This window comes from Polypterus senegalus, chromosome 10 (assembly GCF_016835505.1).
Source record: "Polypterus senegalus isolate Bchr_013 chromosome 10, ASM1683550v1, whole genome shotgun sequence".
NCBI classification, from domain to species: domain Eukaryota; kingdom Metazoa; phylum Chordata; class Cladistia; order Polypteriformes; family Polypteridae; genus Polypterus; species Polypterus senegalus.
Window position 1 is genome coordinate 180,962,225 of NC_053163.1, and position 22,204 is coordinate 180,984,428.

At 40.1% G+C, this 22,204-nt stretch overlaps 1 protein-coding gene across 2 annotated transcripts in view; it reads left to right on the forward strand.

Moving 5' to 3' along the window:
- The window catches only part of l3mbtl1 (L3MBTL histone methyl-lysine binding protein 1), an 86,265-nt gene that overhangs the window by 39,991 nt on the left and 24,070 nt on the right, over positions 1-22,204 (forward strand). For both annotated transcript variants that reach the window (XM_039767902.1, XM_039767904.1), the window contains exons 14-16: positions 715-825; positions 6,870-7,008; positions 16,454-16,553. In XM_039767902.1, the coding sequence (XP_039623836.1) occupies positions 715-825; positions 6,870-7,008; positions 16,454-16,553 (350 nt within the window). The remainder of the gene's footprint in view (positions 1-714; positions 826-6,869; positions 7,009-16,453; positions 16,554-22,204) is intronic.

The window sequence follows — 22,204 nt, forward strand, 5'->3', positions numbered from 1 at the left end:
TTGAAGAGAGCCATACACAGAAGACAACCAAAGAATATGGAAAGAGTTAAGGCAGTTCTGCAGGGAAGAATGGGCTCAATGTCCCCCCACACGATGTGCAGGTCTGATCTGCATTTACAGGAAGTGCCTGGTTGAGGTCATTGCTGCCAAAGGAGGGTCAACCAGTTATTAAATCCCAAGGTTCACTTACTTTTTCCACTACCACTGTGAACATTGAATGCGTTTGTAAAATAAAGGCATTAAAGAGTAGAATTTTTTGTGTGTCATTGGCTTAAGCTCACTGTGTATATCAGGACCTGTGACTTAGATGAAGATCAGATCACTTTTTGTGACCAATTCATGCAGTAAACCAGATAATTCCAAAGGGTTCACATACTTTTTACTTTGACTGCAGAAGAGTACATTGAACAGGCTGGGGTGTAATTTTTGAGACTTTTCAATACGTTTTTAGACACATTATGGAGTGCTTTGTAAATAGATGACAAGAATCTTAAGGACAATATGGTGCTTGACTAGGAGAATTGGGCCAATGGACTATGAGCCTTAGTTTGATTAAATTAACGTGCACCTGAATTCTGAACCAACTGCTACTTGTTTATACGTTTAGCCAGAGTACACAGCACACACATAATGGAGTGTCAGGAGATGAACGATTCTATTGAGATTTATAAGGGAAACAAATAATGACTTCAGGAATGACTTTTCTGTTTATAGCGTCATCCGCATGGTTTCCAAATGAACATGAAGCTGGAAGCTGTGGACAAACGCAACCCCTCTGTCATTCGAGCTGCCACCATCTCTGACATTGATGAACACAGGCTCAAGGTAAGATCCCACCTCCTGCAGAAATGTTGTATCATTTCACTGTTTAAGGTACACTACCCTGCGGGGGCATAGCCAAAAATTTATTTCGCGGGGGACGAGAATGCACATGAATCATAATTCAGTCTATGATGAATTAGGTTTAGCTGTCATAACATATATTTCATAGGGAAGTTCAAATCAAATCAAATTGCTCCCCACCCTTGGCTATGCTTATGCAGCCCACAGCTGAGCTGTGCGTATACCTTTAGATTTTTCTACATCATTAATGCAAGCAGACTGTCAAAGTGGCCATTAAACTGTTAATTCATAAAGCGGTACTCCATTATGTAAGTACAGTATGTACACCTCCAGATATACCAGATACACTACCAGACTGACCACTACCACCGCCTGACCATTCTGGGGCCAGGTTACTTGGTCTGCCTGATACAGTTTGCATGCTTATATCTGTTATGTATATTACTATTGTGTATTTGATACAATTGCATACAGTGGTGTGAAAAACTATTTGCCCCCTTTCTGATTTTTTATTCTTTTGCATGTTTGTCACACAAAATGTTTCTGATCATCAAACACATTTAACCATTAGTCAAATATAACACAAATAAACACAAAATGCAGTTTTTAAATGATGGTTTTTATTATTTAGGGAGAAAAAAAAATCCAAACCTACATGGCCCTGTGTGAAAAAGTAATTGCCCCTTGTTAAAAAATAACCTAACTGTGGTGTATCACACCTGAGTTCAATTTCATAGCCACCCCAGGCCTGATTACTGCCACACCTGTTTCAGTCAAGAAATCACTGAAATAGGAGCTGCCTGACACAGAGAAGTAGACCAAAAGCACCTCAAAAGCTAGACATCATGCCAAGATCCAAAGAAATTCAGGAACAAATGAGAACAGAAGTAATTGAGATCTATCAGTCTGGTAAAGGTTATAAAGCCATTTCTAAAGCTTTGGGACTCCAACGAACCACAGTGAGAGCCATTATCCACAAATGGCAAAAACATGGAACAGTGGTGAACCTTCCCAGGAGTGGCGGCCGACCAAAATTACCCCAAGAGCGCAGAGACGACTCATCCGAGAGGTCACTAAAGACCCCAGGACAACGTCTAAAGAACTGCAGGCCTCACTTGCCTCAATTAAGGTCAGTGTTCACGACTCCACCATAAGAAAGAGTCTGGGCAAAACGGCCTGCATGGCAGATTTCCAAGGCAAACCACTGTTAAGCAAAAGAACATTAGGGCTCGTCTCAATTTTGCTAAGAAACATCTCAATGATTGCCAAGACTTTTGGGAAAATACCTTGTGGACTGATGAGACAAAAGTTGAACTTTTGGAAGGCAAATGTCCGTTACATCTGGCGTAAAAGGAACACAGCATTTCAGAAAAAGAACATCATACCAACAGTAAAATATGGTGGTGGTAGTGTGATGGTCTGGGGTTGTTTGCTGCTTCAGGACCTGGAAGGCTTGCTGTGATAGATGGAACCATGAATTCTACTGTCTACCAAAATATCCTGAAGGAGAATGTCCGGCCATCTGTTCGTCAACTCAAGCTGAAGCGATCTTGGGTGCTGCAACAGGACAATGACCCAAAACACACCAGCAAATCCACCTCTGAATGGCTGAAGAAAAACAAAATGAAGACTTTGGAGTGGCCTAGTCAAAGTCCTGACCTGAATCCAATTGAGATGCTATGGCATGACCTTAAAAAGGGGGTTCATGCTAGAAAACCCTCAAATAAAGCTGAATTACAACAATTCTGCAAAGATGAGTGGGCCAAAATTCCTCCAGAGTGCTGTAAAAGACTCACTGCAAGTTATCGCAAACGCTTGATTGCAGTTATTGCTGCTAAGGGTGGCCCAACCAGTTATTAGGTTCCGGGGGCAATTACTTTTTCACACAGGGCCATGTAGGTTTGGATTTTTTCTCCTAAATAATAAAACCATCATTTAAAACTGCATTTTGTGTTTACTTGTGTTATATTTGACTAACGGTTAAATGTGTTTGATGATCAGAAACATTTTGTGTGACAAACATGCAAAAGAATAAGAAATCAGGAAGGGGGCAAATAGTTTTTCACACCACTGTATGTAGTGAAGTTTATTGTTTTGTTATTGTTCTAGCTTTGTTTAGTAATTTGTATTCCTTGCTGATGCTTTTTTGCTTTTTCTGCACCAACAGGACAACCAACAAACACTGCTTAGTGAACCAAAGGTAGAATGAGCCATAATCTAAATATATAAAATTCTTTTCGCGTTTGAAACGGAAATTACGTATGACCACAGAACATATTTTAATTAATATATTATTAATATATATATTATATATTATTAATATAAAATTCTTTTCGCATTTGAAACGGAAATTACGTATGACCGCAGAACATATTATAATACACTACGTGCGTATGCGTTTGAAACGGAAATTACGTATGACCTTTGAACATACTATAATACACTACGTGGAAATACTGCATTTTATTTTTTCCTCTTGCACTCAGTGAGTGAAGCCACTGGGTAATTCAGCTAGTAATGAACTGAAAATAATTTGTGTTCATGAATATCACTGATTGAACTGAAAACAATTCATGGTTATGAATAATACCAACTTCGCCCCACTGACTTAATCTGCATAAAATAATTTTATGAACTGGCATTCAAGTAGGTGTGTCTTGGTGGCTAAAGAGCTGATCTCAAAACAGCAGACTCAAACTACAATCAGGTTAAGACGGTAAAATAGAAAACAGATCTGACTTACTTGGTTAAATAGAGGGTAGGTGTCCTCTGTCACCAAAAGTTCTGCGCTACTCATAGACTCTGCAGTACAATAATAACCTAACAAATCTTTATAATGCTATTCTACATTTAATTTTTTGTGACCTTTCTTTCGTCTTTTTCACAAGTTTAGGGTTTCCGGTCATGGAGAACATGTATTTCAATGTAGTTTTCGTACTATAACATTTATTTAATGTTGTTAAAAGCATAAGAAATTTGACAAACGAGAGGAGACCTTTCAGTCCATCAACCCATTTGTTTGGCTAATAGCTAAGCTGTCACAAATATCTCACTCAGATTCTTCTTAAAGGCTCACAAGGTTTCTGCTTCGACTCCATGTCTCGGTAGTTTGTTCCCGAGTCCGACAACACTTTGTGTAAAGAAGTGCTTCTTGGCTTCAGTTTAAAATGCACTTCTCCTTAATATCCACTGATGTACTTGAGTACGCAATTCACCCTTAAGCTAAAATAATTCTGCTGGATCAACTCTACCAATGCCTTTGAGGATTTTAAATGCCTGGATGAGGTCCTCACACAATCTCCTCTGCACGAGACTAAACAGGCTTAAATCTCTGAGTCTGTCACAGTAGGACATGTCCTTAAGTCCCATGATGCACCTGGTTATTCTCCTCTGCACAACTTCTTGTGATGCTATGTCTTTCTTGTACCATGGTGACCAGAACTGCACACAATACTCCAGATATGGACTTACGTGTGCATTGTATGGTTTGAACGTAACATCCGTTGACTTACATTCAACAGTTTTTATGTGATAACTTAACATTTTATTTGACTTTTTAACTGCTTTTGTGCACAGCTTAGTTACCTTGCGTCAACATAAACCCCTAAATCCTTTTCAGAGGTTGCTTCCTGTAGGACAGGGTCTCCCATCTTGTATTTATAACTGATGTTTCTTTTCCCCACTTGAAACACTTTGCACTTTTCTACATTAAACTGCATTTTCCAGTTGTTGCCCAGTTTTGAAGCTCATCTAGGTTATTTTGATTTTCTTTTTGTTGCCTTCTCAGTGTCTGCCATCCCTCCAATTTTAGTACCGTCTGCAAATTTGACAAGTTTACTAACTATAAGATGCAAACCACTAGTTAACCACGCAAACAGGATGGCCAGATTACAGTTTGTGAAAAAAGGACTTCAAAGAGCCTGCAGAATTCTGGGTAAACGTCTTGTGGACAGACGAGACAAAGATGAACCTCATCAGAGTGATGGCATGAATAAAGTGTTGAGATGACATGGAACTGCCCGAGTTCCAAAGTAGACCACCTCATCTGTTAAACATGGTGGTGGGGGTGTTATGACTTGGGCATGTATGGCTGCTGCAGGTCCCGGCAGACTTCTCTTCATTGATAATGGAACTGGTGATGGCACAAAGAATTCTGCGATGTAAAGAAAGATCTGATCTGCTCAAGTTCCAGTCAGTGCCTCCACACTCTGTGGACCGCACCTCATCCTACAAAAAGATGACAAAGATCCAAACAGGCTGCTGAGGCAACACAGAAGTTTATAAAAGTTAAAAAATGGAACATTCTTGAATGGTCAAGCCAGTCACCTGATTTAAATCCAACTGAGCAATCTTTCCATAAGGTCAAGAAACAACCGGGAGCTGAAGATGGCTGCATTAGGGGATTGAGAGAGCACCTCATAGACATTTAAATAGACATATATAAACGAAAAACCTGTGTTCGTGTGTGTGTTTGTGTGCGTGTGTATGGCGCAGTCCACTCTGCTCACAACCAACCACAGCCACTAGATGGCGTATGCATGTACTTTTACATTTTTTTGGCGCTTGCACACACCTCAGTTCTCACTAGGAAAGCCCTATGTGTGTGTGTGTGTGTGTGTGTATGGAGCAGTCCACTCTGCTTGCACTCAACCACCACCATGGCAGTTGGTGTGAATTCTATGGAAGACGTAGAAGCTTATACAAGTGTGACTTGCACTTGGTAAGATGACACATGCATACACTTTTACATTTTTCCAGCACTTGCATGCACCTCACTTCTCATTCAAACCAAGTAGACAAATTCAGCTTTGTGGTACATGCACGCTGTACTTTCACACAACGAGCTACCATACGTTTGCCTGTGATAGTTTCCAGCCTGTCTTACTCAATTTGTGCCACAGCCGCACAAGATTACACATCCCTGTCCAGACCTACTTAGCTGACGCCTCTGTAAGTTCACCAGTGTGATAAAACTGCTAGCGAGTCTTTGGGTTGTTTTTTGTCCCAAAGACCAAACACAGCTAGTACAAAATCATATAGATATTAAATAGTACAAGTTGAGTTAGTATCTACAAATAGACAAACAGCACAATTACCGGTTATGTGTTGCAAAAACATTTAGGAGTAAACCTATGTCAGTTTATTTACGATCTGAATAATATGAGGGAAGAAGCTGCAGAGATGGTGTGTAGTTTGGGTCGCAGTAGACCTGTAGCTCCTCTGTGATGGCAATAAAACAAACAGATGGCTGCCGGAGTGGCGGAGTCAGCTGCAGCCACTCCTGCTCTCTTATTGGCTCTGGCAATACAGATCTTTTACTGTTGGGAGACAACAGCCAATGATTTTCTCAGAATGTAGCTTTGTCGCAAGATGTAACTTACTGTGAGATTTTCAGTTTATCTACTGTTGACCTAAATTCTTCCATAAGCAAAACGTATTTAACAAATTTCAATACTTTGGTAACAACTTCTCGGGGATCTGTTCCTTCGGGTGTTTATATAATGTATGCTAAAGTACAGTGTCCTGATATTTGAAAAGCCTTACCAGATTGAGGGTTCAAATACATGTATGGATTCATAACTCTGATGAACTTGTTCCATGAGAACTTTGGGCATACATCTGGGTGCCATAAACCTCTGACAGGTTACTGATCTCGTACTATACTATTGGGATGTTCGATATGCACCATTGGCCACATTTAAAATGTTCTACTTTGTTGTTTCCCTTCACCGTCATAGCAGCCGCTGGGTTTGCCCGTCTCTACACAGCCTTGCAAAAATTCACATTACCAGTATTTTTAAACCATATCAGCAATAATAAAACAACAGCTCCAGTCCCAACAAAGTAATGTGATTGCATTAATTTAAAAAATTATATTTTGCATGTATTACTGTGAATCTGTTACGTAATTGGACATTATGTTATGCACAGTGTTTTTAACGGGAAAAATGACATTTTTTTTCCGTTACTATCGTCAGACATTGTACCTAAAAGTGTTGATTTATTTTGCTACCCTTTTGCCACAGATCCATTTTGATGGTTGGAGCCATATGTATGATTACTGGATTGACGCGGACCATCCTGACCTTCACCCAGTGGGATGGTGTGAGAGAACAGGTCATGCTTTGAAGCCACCACTCCGTGAAGCCATCAAACAACTACCGGGTACGGAGTGACATGCCAGATTCTTTTGCAGACACAGTTCTTTGTTTTTGATTGTAAAACACTTACAGTTAATCACTATTGAGAGCAGCAAAGGCTCTATGCCTTCAAGCTTTGTTTCTCCATGAAGAAGATGCTCAGCTTCACTGGTGTCTGGCCCTAGCCATTCATCTTTCGTCTGTGATAGAAAAAGGTGATCATGGCAGCTGTCCACACTTACACAATCACACAATAGTTCTTCTTCTTTCGGCTGCTCCTGTTAGGGGTCACCACAGCGGATCATCTTCTTCCATATCTTTTTGTCTTCTGCATCTTGTTCTGTTACCCCCATCACCTGCATGTCCTCTCTCACCACATCCATAAACCTTCCCTTAGGCCTTCCTCTTTTCCTCTTCCCTAGCCGCTCTATCCTTAGCACCCTTCTCCCAATATACTCAGCATCTCTCCTCTGCACATTTCCAAACCAATAGTTCAAATGTTATAACTTTTGTAGCCTCCTTAGTATTAAATTTTTTGGCTTGAAAAATGACATTTTTAATAAATCTCATCTTTCTACTGTAAAACGTGCAAAACACTAATAGTACAAAGTCAGAAGTGTAGAAAGTATAATAACAATACAAATAATAATAATAATAATATGAACACTCCACTGCACGTATGCAAGTGAAGCAAATGTCACTTTCGGATTCCCAGAATCACTTTCTGTCTCACTGTCCATTTCAATTTCACTGCCTAAAGACACTCAATACATATTTCATTAAATTGATTATGATGCTGCAAGGATGGCGAGACTTGACAGCGAAGAAATGGCACTCGTCAGGAAAGCAGACTACGATCAAAAATGTCTTTAAATCATCACAGGACTGAACTTTTTAAGTACAGTACATACTGTATTTAACGTCAGACAATTCTGTAACTGTAAGTTCATTTTTTCAGTTCATTTATTCTGTTGTTTTGTTGTAAAACATGATTATTAGGTTCGTAATGTGTAAAATTATAACATAGTGTGACGTTTAATAGGCTTTTTCTTAACACCTGCCATTATCCAACATTTTCGCTTATCCGACGTTCGACCGGCCCGTTTATGTCGGATAAGCGAGACTCTACTGTACATGAAAGCAAAAAGTGCAATAATCAAACAGGAATGATTAACATGACATGCAGGGATGTTTAAACTGCCACATTAAATTGGACATTCATTTGCATTTGTTACATTTCAGCCAGGTTTCCTCCCCAGGTTAGGAGCACACACTGATACAGCGCATTATGACCCAAGTGCAGCCATGTGACGGGTGACTCCTCAGCACCACTCAACTTCAGATGGAGTGGAGCAGTGTGAGGTTTTTTATGGTGGCTGGAGTGCCAGTTCTGTCTCCAAACCCCAAGTTTTTCCCTGCAGGTTGGAGGTCCTACATGCTGGGCCGGATGCAGATTAACGTCATACCCAGGACATTGCAATTTCAGGTTAAGGGTCTTGCTCAAGGGCCCAACAAAGTAGAGTCACTTTTGGTGTTTATGGGATTCAAACCGGCAACCTTCTGACTGCCAGTGCAGATCGCTACCTCAGAGCCACCACTCCGTCCTTGTTTTTTGTCTTCATTCTTTTGATTGTTTTAATTTTATTTATGTTTATTTACTTTTTTCTTTGTATTTGTTTTATGTATCAATCCCTTTGTTATGTGCCGTATGTGTGTTTGGTGTGTTGTCTCCAAAGAGGTAGAACCACCTACCCATCATCACCAGGGAAAGGTGTGGGTTTCCTAGAGTTCCTGGCGGTTCATTCAAATGTGCTAGGGAGTTGGTGAGCTTACTTGTGACCTTTGCTTGTGCTTGGCGATTTCTGGAATTTTTGACCATTTTGCTCTGTTGTTTAATGTCGCCACCGGATTGTGTATTAGGACAGTGTATGCCTTGGATTGCTTTTGCTGGAGGCTTGTTTTTGCCTTTTTGTGCTCCACAGATCTTCATGTTATTTCAGAGGATCTTCTTTAAGAATAAATCTTTTATTTTATAAGTATTCTATGCAGACCTGACTCACTAATTATGTAAATAAAAATTCTGGAACTAAAAATCACTCCAAATGTTGTAATGTGTAATGAGAAAGGACTTCATTGTCCTCAGCTCAAAGGTAGCTATTGTAATCTCCACAATTCAATTGGTATCTATTCTATATAAATAAAACCCTAAGCATAAAAGTGCAACGATTTTATGTCATGTTTTTTGTCACGCTTTAAATCGGGCTTATTTTAAAACCTACATATATATGTTTGGTATCATTCTTTTCAGAATTTATCAAAGTTTAATGTGATGTTGTTAGATTTTCAGCTTCTTATCTATACTAATAAAAGGCAAAGCCCTCACTCACTCACTCACTCACTCACTCACTCACTCACTCACTGACTCATCACTAATTCTCCAACTTCCCGTGTGGGTGGAAGGCTGAAATTTGGCAGGTTCATTCCTTACAGCTTCCTTACAAAAGTTGGACAGGTTTTATATCGAAATTCTACGCGTAATGGTCATAACTGGAAGCAGTTTTTCTCCATTTACTGTAATGGAGATGAGCTTCAACGCCGTGGGGGCGGAGTTTCGTGTGACATCATCACGCCTCCCACGTAATCACGCAGTACATAGAAAACCAGGAAGACCTCAAAAAACCGCTCAAGAAAACATGCATTATATAATTGAGAAGGCAGCGAAACAATAAGAAGCGAGTTCTGCTACTTCGGAAACAAAGCACGATGTAAACCTACACTTTAAATTAAGTTCATAGACAGGCTGCCGCTGGCGTTTGTAATTTAGTGCCTGCCCATATAAGGCCATCCGTCAGCGGCAATCCAATAGCAAACTGCCACGGGTAAATATTCACGGGTGAAGGACTGTGCTTATGGAGAGGAAGATGAGATGGTCAGGGTGGTGTTTGACACAAACTCAGCGAAACTGCCAGAGAAAGTTTTAAGTGCCAGGACTAAGGTAACATTAAATAAAGCTATGGACATAGCACGAGATGGCACCAGCACAGCTGGGAACCTTCGATGCAAGTACACCGAGTGGCTCACGTGAACTGATGCAGTGCACAGATAAAAGCAACAGTTCCAAAGAGCTGAACAAAACCGAATTACACAATTGAAAAGGCAGCAAAAATATGAAGCGTCTGATAAGCATATTCATAAATGCAGCTACTGTGGAAACAAAGCACACGGTGGAAAAAGTCAATGTCCGCTAAAGGAAGACAGCGTAAAAAAAACCCGTGCATGCAGTTTGTCACATCACAGATAAAAAGGAAGGCGAGCTGTTTATTGATGCAGTAAGGAACTAATCGATGAATGAAACCTCTTATCTTTACAGCGATTGACAAACACGGAATGTAACTTGAACACATCGTACAAATACGAGCCTGATTGAAAGAAATAATGATAATCAAATCCTTGATGACAGCAACATTCAATAACACTCACAAAACAATTACTGTATATTGACAATCATGTTACGTTATTTTTAAAATGTTCCCTTTTCTTTTCATAACTTCTACTTCTCCACTGCGATACGGGTATATATATATAAATGTATATCTATAGCCCGATCTACAATACATACTTTAGCATAGACAAGCGGTGGCGCAATTGTAGAGTCTTAAGCCTCTAACGCCAGGTTCGATTCGAGAGGGATGTACTGACTATGTGCAGCGCTACCGATTCATTTTACCTTCCCATCTCCTTGGTTTGGGGCGTATGAAAAAATATTAGGTTAACGCAGAATCATGTTACGTTATTTTTAAAATTTTCCCTTTCTTAGCACAAGCACAGTTGAGAAGCTTCGATGCATGTACTCCATAAGCGTTAAAAATAACGCATTTAATCACACTTTCAATTCCAAGCAAGCGGAACTTTTGTCAATGCATGATTTCCTGGTACATCCATTACACTGATGCACACATCACAGCTACAAAAATGTTAGAGTCGGAATAAAGCGCGTTCCTCGACTGATCATTTCGACTAACCGAGCGAAGCCTTGATAAAAGCATGGTTTTGTGCACACTGAAAAGCAAGCAAAATTAGATGCATTACAGAAAGCGGACTTTGTGGCTCTTACTGGGGATCATTGGACTTCCGTGACCGTTAGTAATTCTAAATACATCTAATTACAAAATGTTCAATGATCACACTGTTTTAGCCTAATGTACAAAATAATTTTGGCTAATGTTACTCAGAGTTTAAAGAGTAAGCTGGTCAAATTACCTTTTATGTTTCTGACTTATTTTTTAAGAAGAAAAACTGCACTTTATGGTGAAATTTTGGTTATTATTATTTAAAGACAATACTATTCTGAAAATGTACTTAAAGTACTTAAACTACCACTTTATTTTTAAGTCTGCCCAATTTTAACCAGGGATGATATTTTTGTTTCTGTTTTGAATTCAAATGCAGTTTAAAAGCTTTTTTCAGAAATTAAAACAGCTTCAGTTTACAATATTCATGTCCATGTCTATTATTTGATTCTGTAAGCCCACTAAAACCGTTTTAAATAAAAAAAAAACATTTGCGATTTGGGGCAAATTTCGTGTGCGATTACATACGATTAATCAAGATTAATTCTTACACAGCCTCTAATTAATTGGATTAATTTTTTAATCGAGTCCCACCTAATATATATATGTAGATATATATATGTAGATTTGTATATATATGTGTATATACAGTATATATGTAGATATGTATATGTTGTATATACAGTATGTATATATGTGTGTGTGTATATATACAGTATGTGTATATATATGTATATGTATATATATGTATGTTTATATGTATATATATGTTTATATATGTGTCTGTGTGTGTGTGTATATATATATATATATATATATATATATATATACCAGCAACACTCATGACAATTACAAAACAATTACATTGTCAATCATGTTACGTTATTATTAAAATGTTTCCTTTTCTTTTTACTTCTCGCTGCCAATGCAGCTATTTTGCTATATATATATATATATATATATATATATATAAAATAGATAGATATGACAACAACACTCATATCAATGACAAAACAATTACATTAACAATCATCTTACGTTATTTTTAAAATGTTTGCTTTTCTTTTCATAACTTCTTTAACACACTACTTCTCCGCTGCGAAGCGCGGGTATTCTGCTAGTTTATATTATAAACTAAAAAATATCAAGAACTCAAGTCCCGCGAGACAAGACTTTGTGCCAACAGATTTAACCATGCCCGGGGCCGGAAATAAAAGACAAAGAGTAGAACAGCTGTTGTACAGGCTTTTAAACGATCGAAGCGCCGTGTGAGATGCAGATCATGTGGCGCAGCAGCATCAGCAACAAGCCAGCAGCTGATCGAGCAAAGCAAAGTTAAAAAAAATTCTGTATTTGTTTCCCATTGTATCACCATTTAAGAGGGGTTTCGGAGGAGCAACCGCATGTCTTTGGGGTGTGTTCAGCCCCACTCTTCCCAACACGAGCAGCAGAGACGCGAAGTGGCTGACGCGTAGCACAGGCCAGTGGGGTTGGCAAGCAAAGCGAGCAGGGGGTTAGCCCCTTAGTATTATCTAAAACTAGAAACAAAATGTAATATCCTTTGTGTTTGACTATGCATACCTGTTATAATATTTGTTATAATGTTAAGTTTAATGTCACTGTCTCTGTGCACACTGTTATGGATTCATTCATACAGGCAGACCAAGTATGATATACAGGAGCGCAGCATTTAGAATTGCCAGCCAAGCATAAGACTAGATAGCCAAAGACAACTGGAGGATTGTATAGTCAGCCTAAAAGACAGAATAGGATACTTTTGTCCTCTGTCAGCAGAAAATCTTCTTTCCTTGTTGGGAGAATGAGAACTGTAAGTAGGCATTGTGCTATTCCTGTATTTTTTTGGAGGTGGAGTTGAGCCTTTCCTGTCCTTGTTTGGAGACCAGAGAAAGAGCCTGCACGTGGAGCAACCAGTATATAAGGACGGACCTACTGCCAATACACTTTGAAGCTGTCGGACGGAAGATTATGTCATCCGTCCGGAAAATCCTTTCAGCGTGGTGACGGAAGATGGCAGACTGCATAGATCAAGATCCCACCTTGATAGAGTCTGTCATAAGCTTCCCGTCTATAACTGCGTAAAATTGTCAGTAAAGAACGCTAAAGTATATCTTTTTCTCTCGTGATTTTTGTACCGCCGTAATTACTATGGGAGGGATATCGCCTTTTATATCATATCTATGTAAGAAAGGTCAAAGCAGACTATACTTTCTGAGAAGGTTGGCATCCTTCAACATCTGCAGTAAGATGCTGCAGATGTTCTACCAGACGGTTGTGGCGAGCGCCCTCTTCTACGCGGTGGTGTGCTGGGGTGGCAGCATAAAGATGAAAGCGCCTCACGCCTGGACAAACTTGTTAAGAAGGCAGGCTCTATTGTAGGAGTAAAGCTGGACAGTTTAACATCTGTGGCAGAGCGACGGGCATTAAGCAAACTCCTGTCAATCATGAAGAATCCACTGCATCCACTGAACAGGATCATCTCCAGGCAGAGGAGTAGCTTCAGTGACAGACTTTTGTCACCGTCCTGCTCCACTGACAGACTGAGGAGATCGTTCCTCCCCCACACTATGCGACTCTTCAATTCCACCCGGGGGAGTAAATGCTAACATTAATTTTATTTTAATTTTTTTTTATTTTTATTACTATTTAATTTAATATTGTTTCTTTGTATCAGTATACTGCTGCTGGATTATGCGAATTTCCCCTTGGGATTAATAAAGTATCTATCTATCTATCTATCTATCATATAGTGCCTTTCACATCTATCTATCTATCTATCTATCTATCTATCTATCTATCTATCTATCTATCTATCTATCTATCTATCTATCTATCTATTTCTATATTTCTCAGTTACTTAACATGCCACAATTTCAAAAGAACACATTTCTGGAGAGTTAGTGCCTCCAAAGGAAACAATACCTTCTTTAGAATTTGGCAATAATTCATTGATGTTGTTATAAAATATTTTAACATAGATAAAACCTTGCCTGCATCTCTGCTTTAACTCCTGTTGTTTTGATTAATGAGGTTGTGTAACACAGTTTGACAGAATTTCCCTTTTAGTCTGCATTTTTGGAACTGTTTGGGACTTGTGTGCTTGGGAAGCATTTATCTTTATAAGTTTACTGCCAGTTCTTCAGATAACAATTACTGGTAACATGGCGCAATGACCTTGTTAATGTATGTTACAAGAATCAATGTGTGTTCAATGTAAACTCTGATGGTTGTGTTTTTATGAGCTCCATTTGTATGCAGTGCATTCTGTTGAAGTCTGCACAGTGGCTTCTTATCGTATTAACAAAGGAGTCTGCATGCTTTCATATAAAGAGCAATGTGAAATGAAACAACAACCCAGGATTTCTTTCCTTTTTTTTTAATTTTATTAATTTTACTGTAATCATTCCATACAAATACTGTACATCAATTTTTATAAAAAATAGGATTGAAAACAAATCGACCCCCACCCCTGAAAAAGAGAGCATGGCCAACGGAGTAAAACTTAAAGCTTGTAAACATACCTAAATTGATTAGTTTAATAGGGCAATAGAGATGAATGGAGAAGAAAAAGAAATGCGGAGATAATTGCTTCCTTGGTGCTTTAGGAGCTTATTCTAAAATATTATTGATTAGATCCTGCCAGGTTTTGAAAAAGTTCTGTACAGATCCTCTAACTGAGAATTTGATTTTTTCCAATTTCAAATCGTATAGTACATCGGTTTCCCACTGACTTAAAAGAAAAGAGTTTGGGTTCTTCCAGTTTAGCAAAATAAGTCTGCGTGCCAAAAGTGTAGTGAAGGCAATCACAGTTTGTTTGTCCTTCTCCACTTTAAACCCATCTGGAAGAACCCCAAACACAGCTGTTAGTGGGTTAGGAGGGATTGTGAGACCAAGACTGTCTGAAAGGCACTTAAAGTTTTTGGTCCAAAATGATTTTAATTTGGTGCAGGCCTAAAACATGTGGCCCAGTGAGGCTGGGATTTGATTGTAGCGTTCGCAGGTTGGATCTCGACCTGGAAACATTTTGGACAGTTTTAAGCGAGACAGATGTGCTCGATATATAATTTTGAGTTGAATAATTGTATGCTTTGCGCATATGGAGCTCGAGTGAAGTCTCTGCATTGCTACTTTCCATTCCATTTCTGAGATGTTGAGTGAGAGACCTTTTTCCCATTGTCCTCTTGGATCTTTTAAAAGGGACTGGAAAATAATTTTATATATTGCAGAGATGGTGTCTAAGTCCTCGAAATTGAGCAATATTTTTTCTGGCATGGAGGAGGGTGCAAGATGAGAAACATCGGGCAGGTTCTGTTTAATTTGAAGATTGTGAAAGAAATGTGTAGCTGGAATGTTAAATTTGGAATGTAATTGTTCATAGGATGCAAAGATGTTGTCTATATAAAGATCTCTAAGCAATTTAATCCCAAATCATTTCTAAAGGCAAGTTACAAACTAGACAAATTTGGACAAGAAGTGTGCAATCTTTACATGGCAAAGTCCATGGGGGCCAACAACTGTGATAAATTCCGGACGTGTACAAATTGTAACAGAAAGGCGCTATATTGGCGCCTGACCCAACACAGACAGACGCGGGAGGCACACTGATAAAACAAATACATGTTTTATTTCAATTCCTTTGCCTGTGGGCAACGCCTTCCCTGTCCCCACAGGTACAACACAGTCCCACAAACAAAAACACCACACTCTTGCTCTTCTTCCACCACTCCTCTTCGTCAAGCTTTGTTTCCCTCCTCCCGACTCTGGCTCCTCGAGTAGTGGCTGCAGGCTCCTTTTCATAGCACCCCCGGAAGTGCTACAGATGCTCGTTGACCTACTTCAGGCTGCACTTCCGGGTGTGGTTGTAGTCCAGCCCACATGGGCTCGTTATGCCATCTAGCTCCCCCTGGTGGTGCCCATGGAGCCCAACAGGATTGAGCTCCAGTGTTCCACCATTGTGGCCCCGATGCAACCCAGGGGGGCTGCCACCAAGTGATCCGGGGAACGGAGGGTGAAGCCCATGGGTATTCCCCCGGATCCAGTGTCAAAGAGGCATCCCAGCTGGGTCCAAAATCCATAACAGAAGAAAGTATAACAGACCTGTTTAATCCAATTCAGGTTCACAAGAAACTGAAACTCATCCCAGTGGCATCAGGTGCAAGGTGCAAAGCAACCCTAGATGGGGCACCTGTCATAAAATTACATTCTAAATGTTTTTCCCAAGTTACACTTGATGTGCAGTTTGCTGACTGGGTACACGCGGCAGGAAATGGCTATCCCAGGTTCTCTTTCTCCTCAGTCACACCTAATGTCATCCCTGTCCTTTACTGTATATTTACAAAGTGATGCAGGCAGAGAGTAAAACCAGACCTTTTTCTTGTGCAGGTCCACAGGAGCCGGCCACGTCGGGACAGACCACCTGTGCGTCTCTTGCTTGTAAAGGCATCAGCCATTCGAGGCCCAGCAAGTACAGCTTTCACCACAGGTCAGTGCTGCTCTCCATTTTTATTCCTTACAGTTCTAGCAGCTTGTGGAGTCTGTCTAATTATTTCTGCCAAAAACAGTCACCATTTGGCCCTGTGCTGCATTTTGATCATAAGCTCTTATTTATTTATTTATTTATAAAGCATTTTAAAAACAACATCAAGGCTGACCAAAGTGATGTACAATTAAAAACCCAGTATATCAGACACACAAAACCAAAGGGTAAATGAAACAAAAACACATAAACGCATAAGAACTGAAGAGATTCTTAATAAAAAGTATACAGATAGCCAACATATCATACTGGGTTACAAGTCAGAGAGTAAAAATGTGTTTTTAAATAGGATTTAAAGGCAGCTAGCGAAGGAGCCTGCCTAACGTGCAACGGCAAATCGTTCCAGAGTTTTGGGGCTGCAACTGAAAAGGCTCGCTCACCTCGGAGTTTGCATCGTGCCTTGGCAACACATAAAAGCATCTGGTCGGTTGACCTGAGAGAGCGAGACGGTGCGTAAGGGTACAGCAGTTCCAAAAATAAAGTGGAGCACAACCATTAGAAGATTTATAAACAAATACAAGAGTCTTAAAATGGATTTGTAAATGAACTGGAAGCCAGTTAACTTCTAGAAGTTAAGCATGTTCTGTAGCCAAAAGTCCCAGCTTTTCCTGTATTTCATCCATCCACCAACACTTTTCTAGAAGTTGTCTTTCTGCACACTGTGATATTCGGACGGTAATTTACTTTTCATGTGTAAGGGCACTAAATTGGTCTAACCTGGCACTGTTTGACCCTGATGTTTAACGTTTACCTGTTCTCTTTATGTTTGCGTAGGTTTATTCTCCCACAATTCAAATGTATGCTGTACTGATCGCTCTCAACTGGTCCGGTATGCCTATGACATGCAGACTTTCTGATTTGCACTTGCTATATATACTCGCGTTTAAGTTCTCCCATGGATAAGTCAGGACTTCAAGCACTTTATTGTCATTGTGTAACACAACGAAATTACTTTTTGTGACAGCCCCAAGGTGCTTTTAAAGAAAAGTCAAATAATTCCAAATATGTCGTATACAGTGTTAAGTGATCAAGTAAGCAGAGCAAATTATTATTGCTCAAAGTACAGCAGCATAAGTTGTTATTGCACCTGTTAATGAATAGTGCATTACGTATCATATATTGTATTACATTAGTACTACGGTGGGCTGGCACCCTGCCCGGGGTTTGTTTCCAGCTTTGCGCCCTGTGTTGGCTGGGATTGGCTCCAGCAGACCCCCGTGACCCTGTAGTAAGGATATAGCGGGTTGGATAATGGATGGATATTGTATTACATTAGTATGTTACACATTACCAATATAGCTTATTGCAGATGTTCAATTAAAAATGATCTCAGACTGAGGAGATTCAGAGTTCAGAAAGTTTATGGCAGATGGGAAAAAGCTCTTTTTTGGTGTCTTTGTGCGTACACAGATTGACCTAAAGCGTCTTCTTGACGGGAGGAGCTCAAACAAAGAATTTCCAGGATGAGTTTTGTCCTTGAGAATGTTTTTGGCCCTCCGCACACAGCGAGTCTTATACAAGAGTTCAAGTGATGGCAGTTCAGTCCCAATAATGAATGGCCTCTGCTCTTTTTAGCAGCCTTGGTGCAGCTGTTGTACCTGCAGGCCATCATGCAGTTAGTTAAGATGCTCTCTATAGTGTATCTATAGAAATTAACCAGCAGCTTCTGGGGGAGCTCAGCTCTCCTTAGCTTCCTGAGAAAATCGAGGTGTTGTTGTGCTTTGCCTATTACAGCCAAGTTGTTGTCAGCCCAGGACAGGTCCTCTGAGATGGTGACTCCTAGAAACTTAAAGCTGGAAACTCTCTCCACAGCATCTGAATTGATTGTTATCAGACTGTGATTGGTCTTTTTGGTGGTCCTAAAGTCCAGAATAACTTCTTTGGTCTTTTTGGTATTTAAGACCAGGTTGTTGGTGTTGCACCATGCTGTCAGATTCTGAACCTCTTCCCTATATGCAGCTTCATTGTTGTCTGTTACAAGCCCATTGACAGTCGTATCATCCGCGTATTTAACAATAATGTTTGATTGGTGAATGGGTTGACAGTCATGGGTTAAGAGTGCATAGAGAAGGGGACTTAGTACACATCCTTGTGGCACACCAGTGCTCAGGGTAAGGGTGGAGGATGTGTGTCTGCCCATCCTGCCAGACTCGGGGCGGTTGGTGAGAAAATCCAGTAACCAGTTGCATATGGACAGAGCAAGTCCTAGTGCATAGAGTTTTTCGATCAGCTGGTTAGGTATGATGGTATTAAATGAAGAGCTGTAGTCAATGAAGAGCATCCTAACATAGGTGTTGGGCTTTTTCAGGTGCATGAGAGCAGCATGTATAGCCACACAGATGGCGTCCTCAGTTGATCTGTTTGACCGATAGGCGAACTGTTGTTGGTCTAGATCAGCTGGGATGGAGGCTTTGATATGGGTGATTACCAGTCATTTAAAGCACTTTGCGATGATGGGGGTGAGAGCAACTGATCGATAGTCATTAAAACAGGTTATCCTTGGTGTTTTGGGAACAGGTACAATGGTGGTGGATTTCAGGCACAAGGGGATTACACCTGAGGAGAGAGTTAGGTTGAATGTGTGCGTAAATACCTACGCTAATTGGTCAGCGTAGGCCTGGAGCACACGTATTTTATAATGTCGGTCGTACAAGTCAAATGCGGAAAACTCACGCTATTGGTCCAAGAGATTATGATATGCTAACGGCCACCTGAGAGAGTGACCACGGAAGACACTGCCTTTCTTTTCTATGCATTGTGCCTACGTGACCACACAGTAACACCCAAACTATTCCGAAGCGACGTTTGCACTGTTTTGTGTTTTTTGTATCTCACACCCTCATACACCTTTATCGTAAGAGCATCCCTTATCTACGATGGAACAGAAGAAAATATGAAGTTGGTTTTAAATTAAACGTCATTGAAGTGGTGAAAGAAATTGGTAACTGCAATGTTGCAACAAAGTTCGAAGCGTCTGAGGTACTGGTGTGAGATTGGAGGAGGTTAAAAGATGTAAAAAAAGAAAAAATGAAGTGTCGCATTTTTGAATACAGTAATCCCTCCTCGATCGCGGGGGTTGCGTTCCAGAACTCCCCATGATAGGTGAAAATCTGTGAAGTAGAAGCCATATGTTTGTATGGGTATTTTTATATATTTTAAGACCTTATAAACTCTCCCACACTCTTATAAACATTTATTGCACAGTTATACAGCAAAAACCCTTTGTATTCTTTTAGATATTAGGTAAGATTCATTGAAATTATGTATGTAAACACACTGTTTATATACAGTAAAACCTAAATATTATTTTAAAGATATTGAGCATTTCCGATATCACATATGTTACAGCCATTACGATAGACAAGCCACCAGCAATAAATACGTACAATGCAAGAAAAACTTATACAGTAAATGTGTGTACAGTGACACTAAACGTACATACATGTACTAAGTACTATACATAGAAAATTAATTATGGTTACTCACCAACAATGACACGACGGCTTGTCCGATTAGGATGAGTTTAGTTTTACTGCACAACAAAGAAGAGCGTTACAGCCCTTCTAAAAGAGCCTCTTCAGGCGACTGTGTAGCACCGCCGTTGTTCTTCTTCCGGTAGTCTTCAATCCAAATCCCTAAAGCAGATTCCATCCAGACTACTGCCTTATTACATCCACTTACAACTCATTTTGCACCCTGGTTAAAAGGACACTGCGGCTGTAGATCTTATATTCTTTTCCTACTTTTTAAATAAAAAGAATCGTAGCCTCATAGATGCCGTAATGGCGTCCTACAGCAGTGTAGCTTTTCCCTTCCTTCAACATATCCAAAACTTTGACCTTTTCAGCAATCGTTAACATCTTCTGTTGGCGCTTGGGCACGGCCCCTGAAGCAGTAGCAGGAGCAGATCGTTTGACTATGCACAAAGATAAACACAAAAGAGCACAACTCTTTACACAGCGAAACACGTTGATGCTGAATGAGCGAGACGAGACTTCCTGGTTAACGCCGTGGAATCGAATTCGGCACTCCGTCACTGAGCCAATCAGCACACAGGAACTTAACTACGTGCTCTGATTGGGTAGCTTCTCAGCCATCTGCTAATAGCATCCCTTATATGAAATCAACTGGGCAAACCAACTGAGGAAGCATGTACCAGAAGTAAAAGACCCATTGTCCGCAGAACCCGTGAAGCAGCGAAAAATCAGCGTTATATATTTAGATATGCTTACGTATAAAATCCGCAATAGAGTGAAGCTGCGAAAGTTGAAGCGCGATATAACGAGGGATTACTGTATAAGTAATATATGTTGGGGTTTGATTTTATGATTGATTTTTTGGGTTTCAAGCCCCGACTTATATGTGAGTATATATGGTATTTCTCTTTCCAATGCTGTTGTGCAGCACTGGGTTTAGAAAATGGATAAATGGTTGTTCATGTGAAGTTACATATGCCTGTCTGTCAGACATTAGCTTGTTTAAGAAAGAGAAAGAACAAGTAAAAAGGGCTGGGCAAGCCGTGCCCGTATATTGTTGAAAGCAGGAAGAAAAACAAAAGGCTTTCAAAAACGAACCACAAAGTTACTTCTTTCCATACGCAGGTTCAAAGCTGAAGTGCCTAATGTGGTCAAACTTGTGGTCTTACTTGCTTCTGGTAGGAAGGGGGAAGCTCCAGGAGACCAGACACTGAAAGCCTGAAATGGTAGGGCCGTCAATATTCTGGTCTTCAGAGGGGTAAAAACAGAAGGCATTAATACCCAGCGCCAACCCCTAGTTCAGCGGGTAATTACAATCATCTGAGTCCTTAAACTGTTTCCCAAATGCACATGCATGACACTTGGTTTTTAAGAACTACCAAAAGGACCTGTTAGAATCAGGGTCATCCTAACAGCATCATAGGCCCCTGGGCGCCTCTGAGCAAAGTCGTGTGCTGGGACCCCTGTTTTGACAGTAAAACAGAAACATACATAGGTATCAGAAACATTGTGGGCCCCTATGCCCCTGGGCCCCCCCCCATTAGTGCCCATTGTGCCCATATGTTAAGACGGCCCTGGTTGTGTCCTCTAAAAATCATTAAATTGACTTCAGATACAATGAATGATAATGATTAACACTTTGGTTCACTATGTGTGCTTCAGCAAGTTCTCGAATGAGCCAGGACTTCTACAAAAAGAATACCCTGGCATTTATAAAGGAATAAGTAAATCGAATGTCTTAGCCATTTTAAAACAAAAGAGTCAGATGTGCTTCAGGCCTTTGTGCATTTAAAGATGAATAACCCATGGGCCTGCTGGTACTTTATTAGCAGTGCTGAAAAAAATCAAAGTCTTAATTAAGGGTGTTCTGGCGACCATTTCAGATGGGAGAAGAGTTGATGACTGGAAGGTTTCCAGCCTGACCCCACTTCACAAGAATATCACAATAATTAAAGACCACTAAGTCAGTTAGTCAGGTATTTTCTAGCCTACTTAGTCCTGAACAGGGTCACGGGGGTCTGCTGGAACCTATCCTAGATAGCATAGGGTGCAAGGCAGGAACAAACCCTTTACGGGGCACCAGTCCATCACAGTAAAGACCAATAAGGCTTTTTACTATTC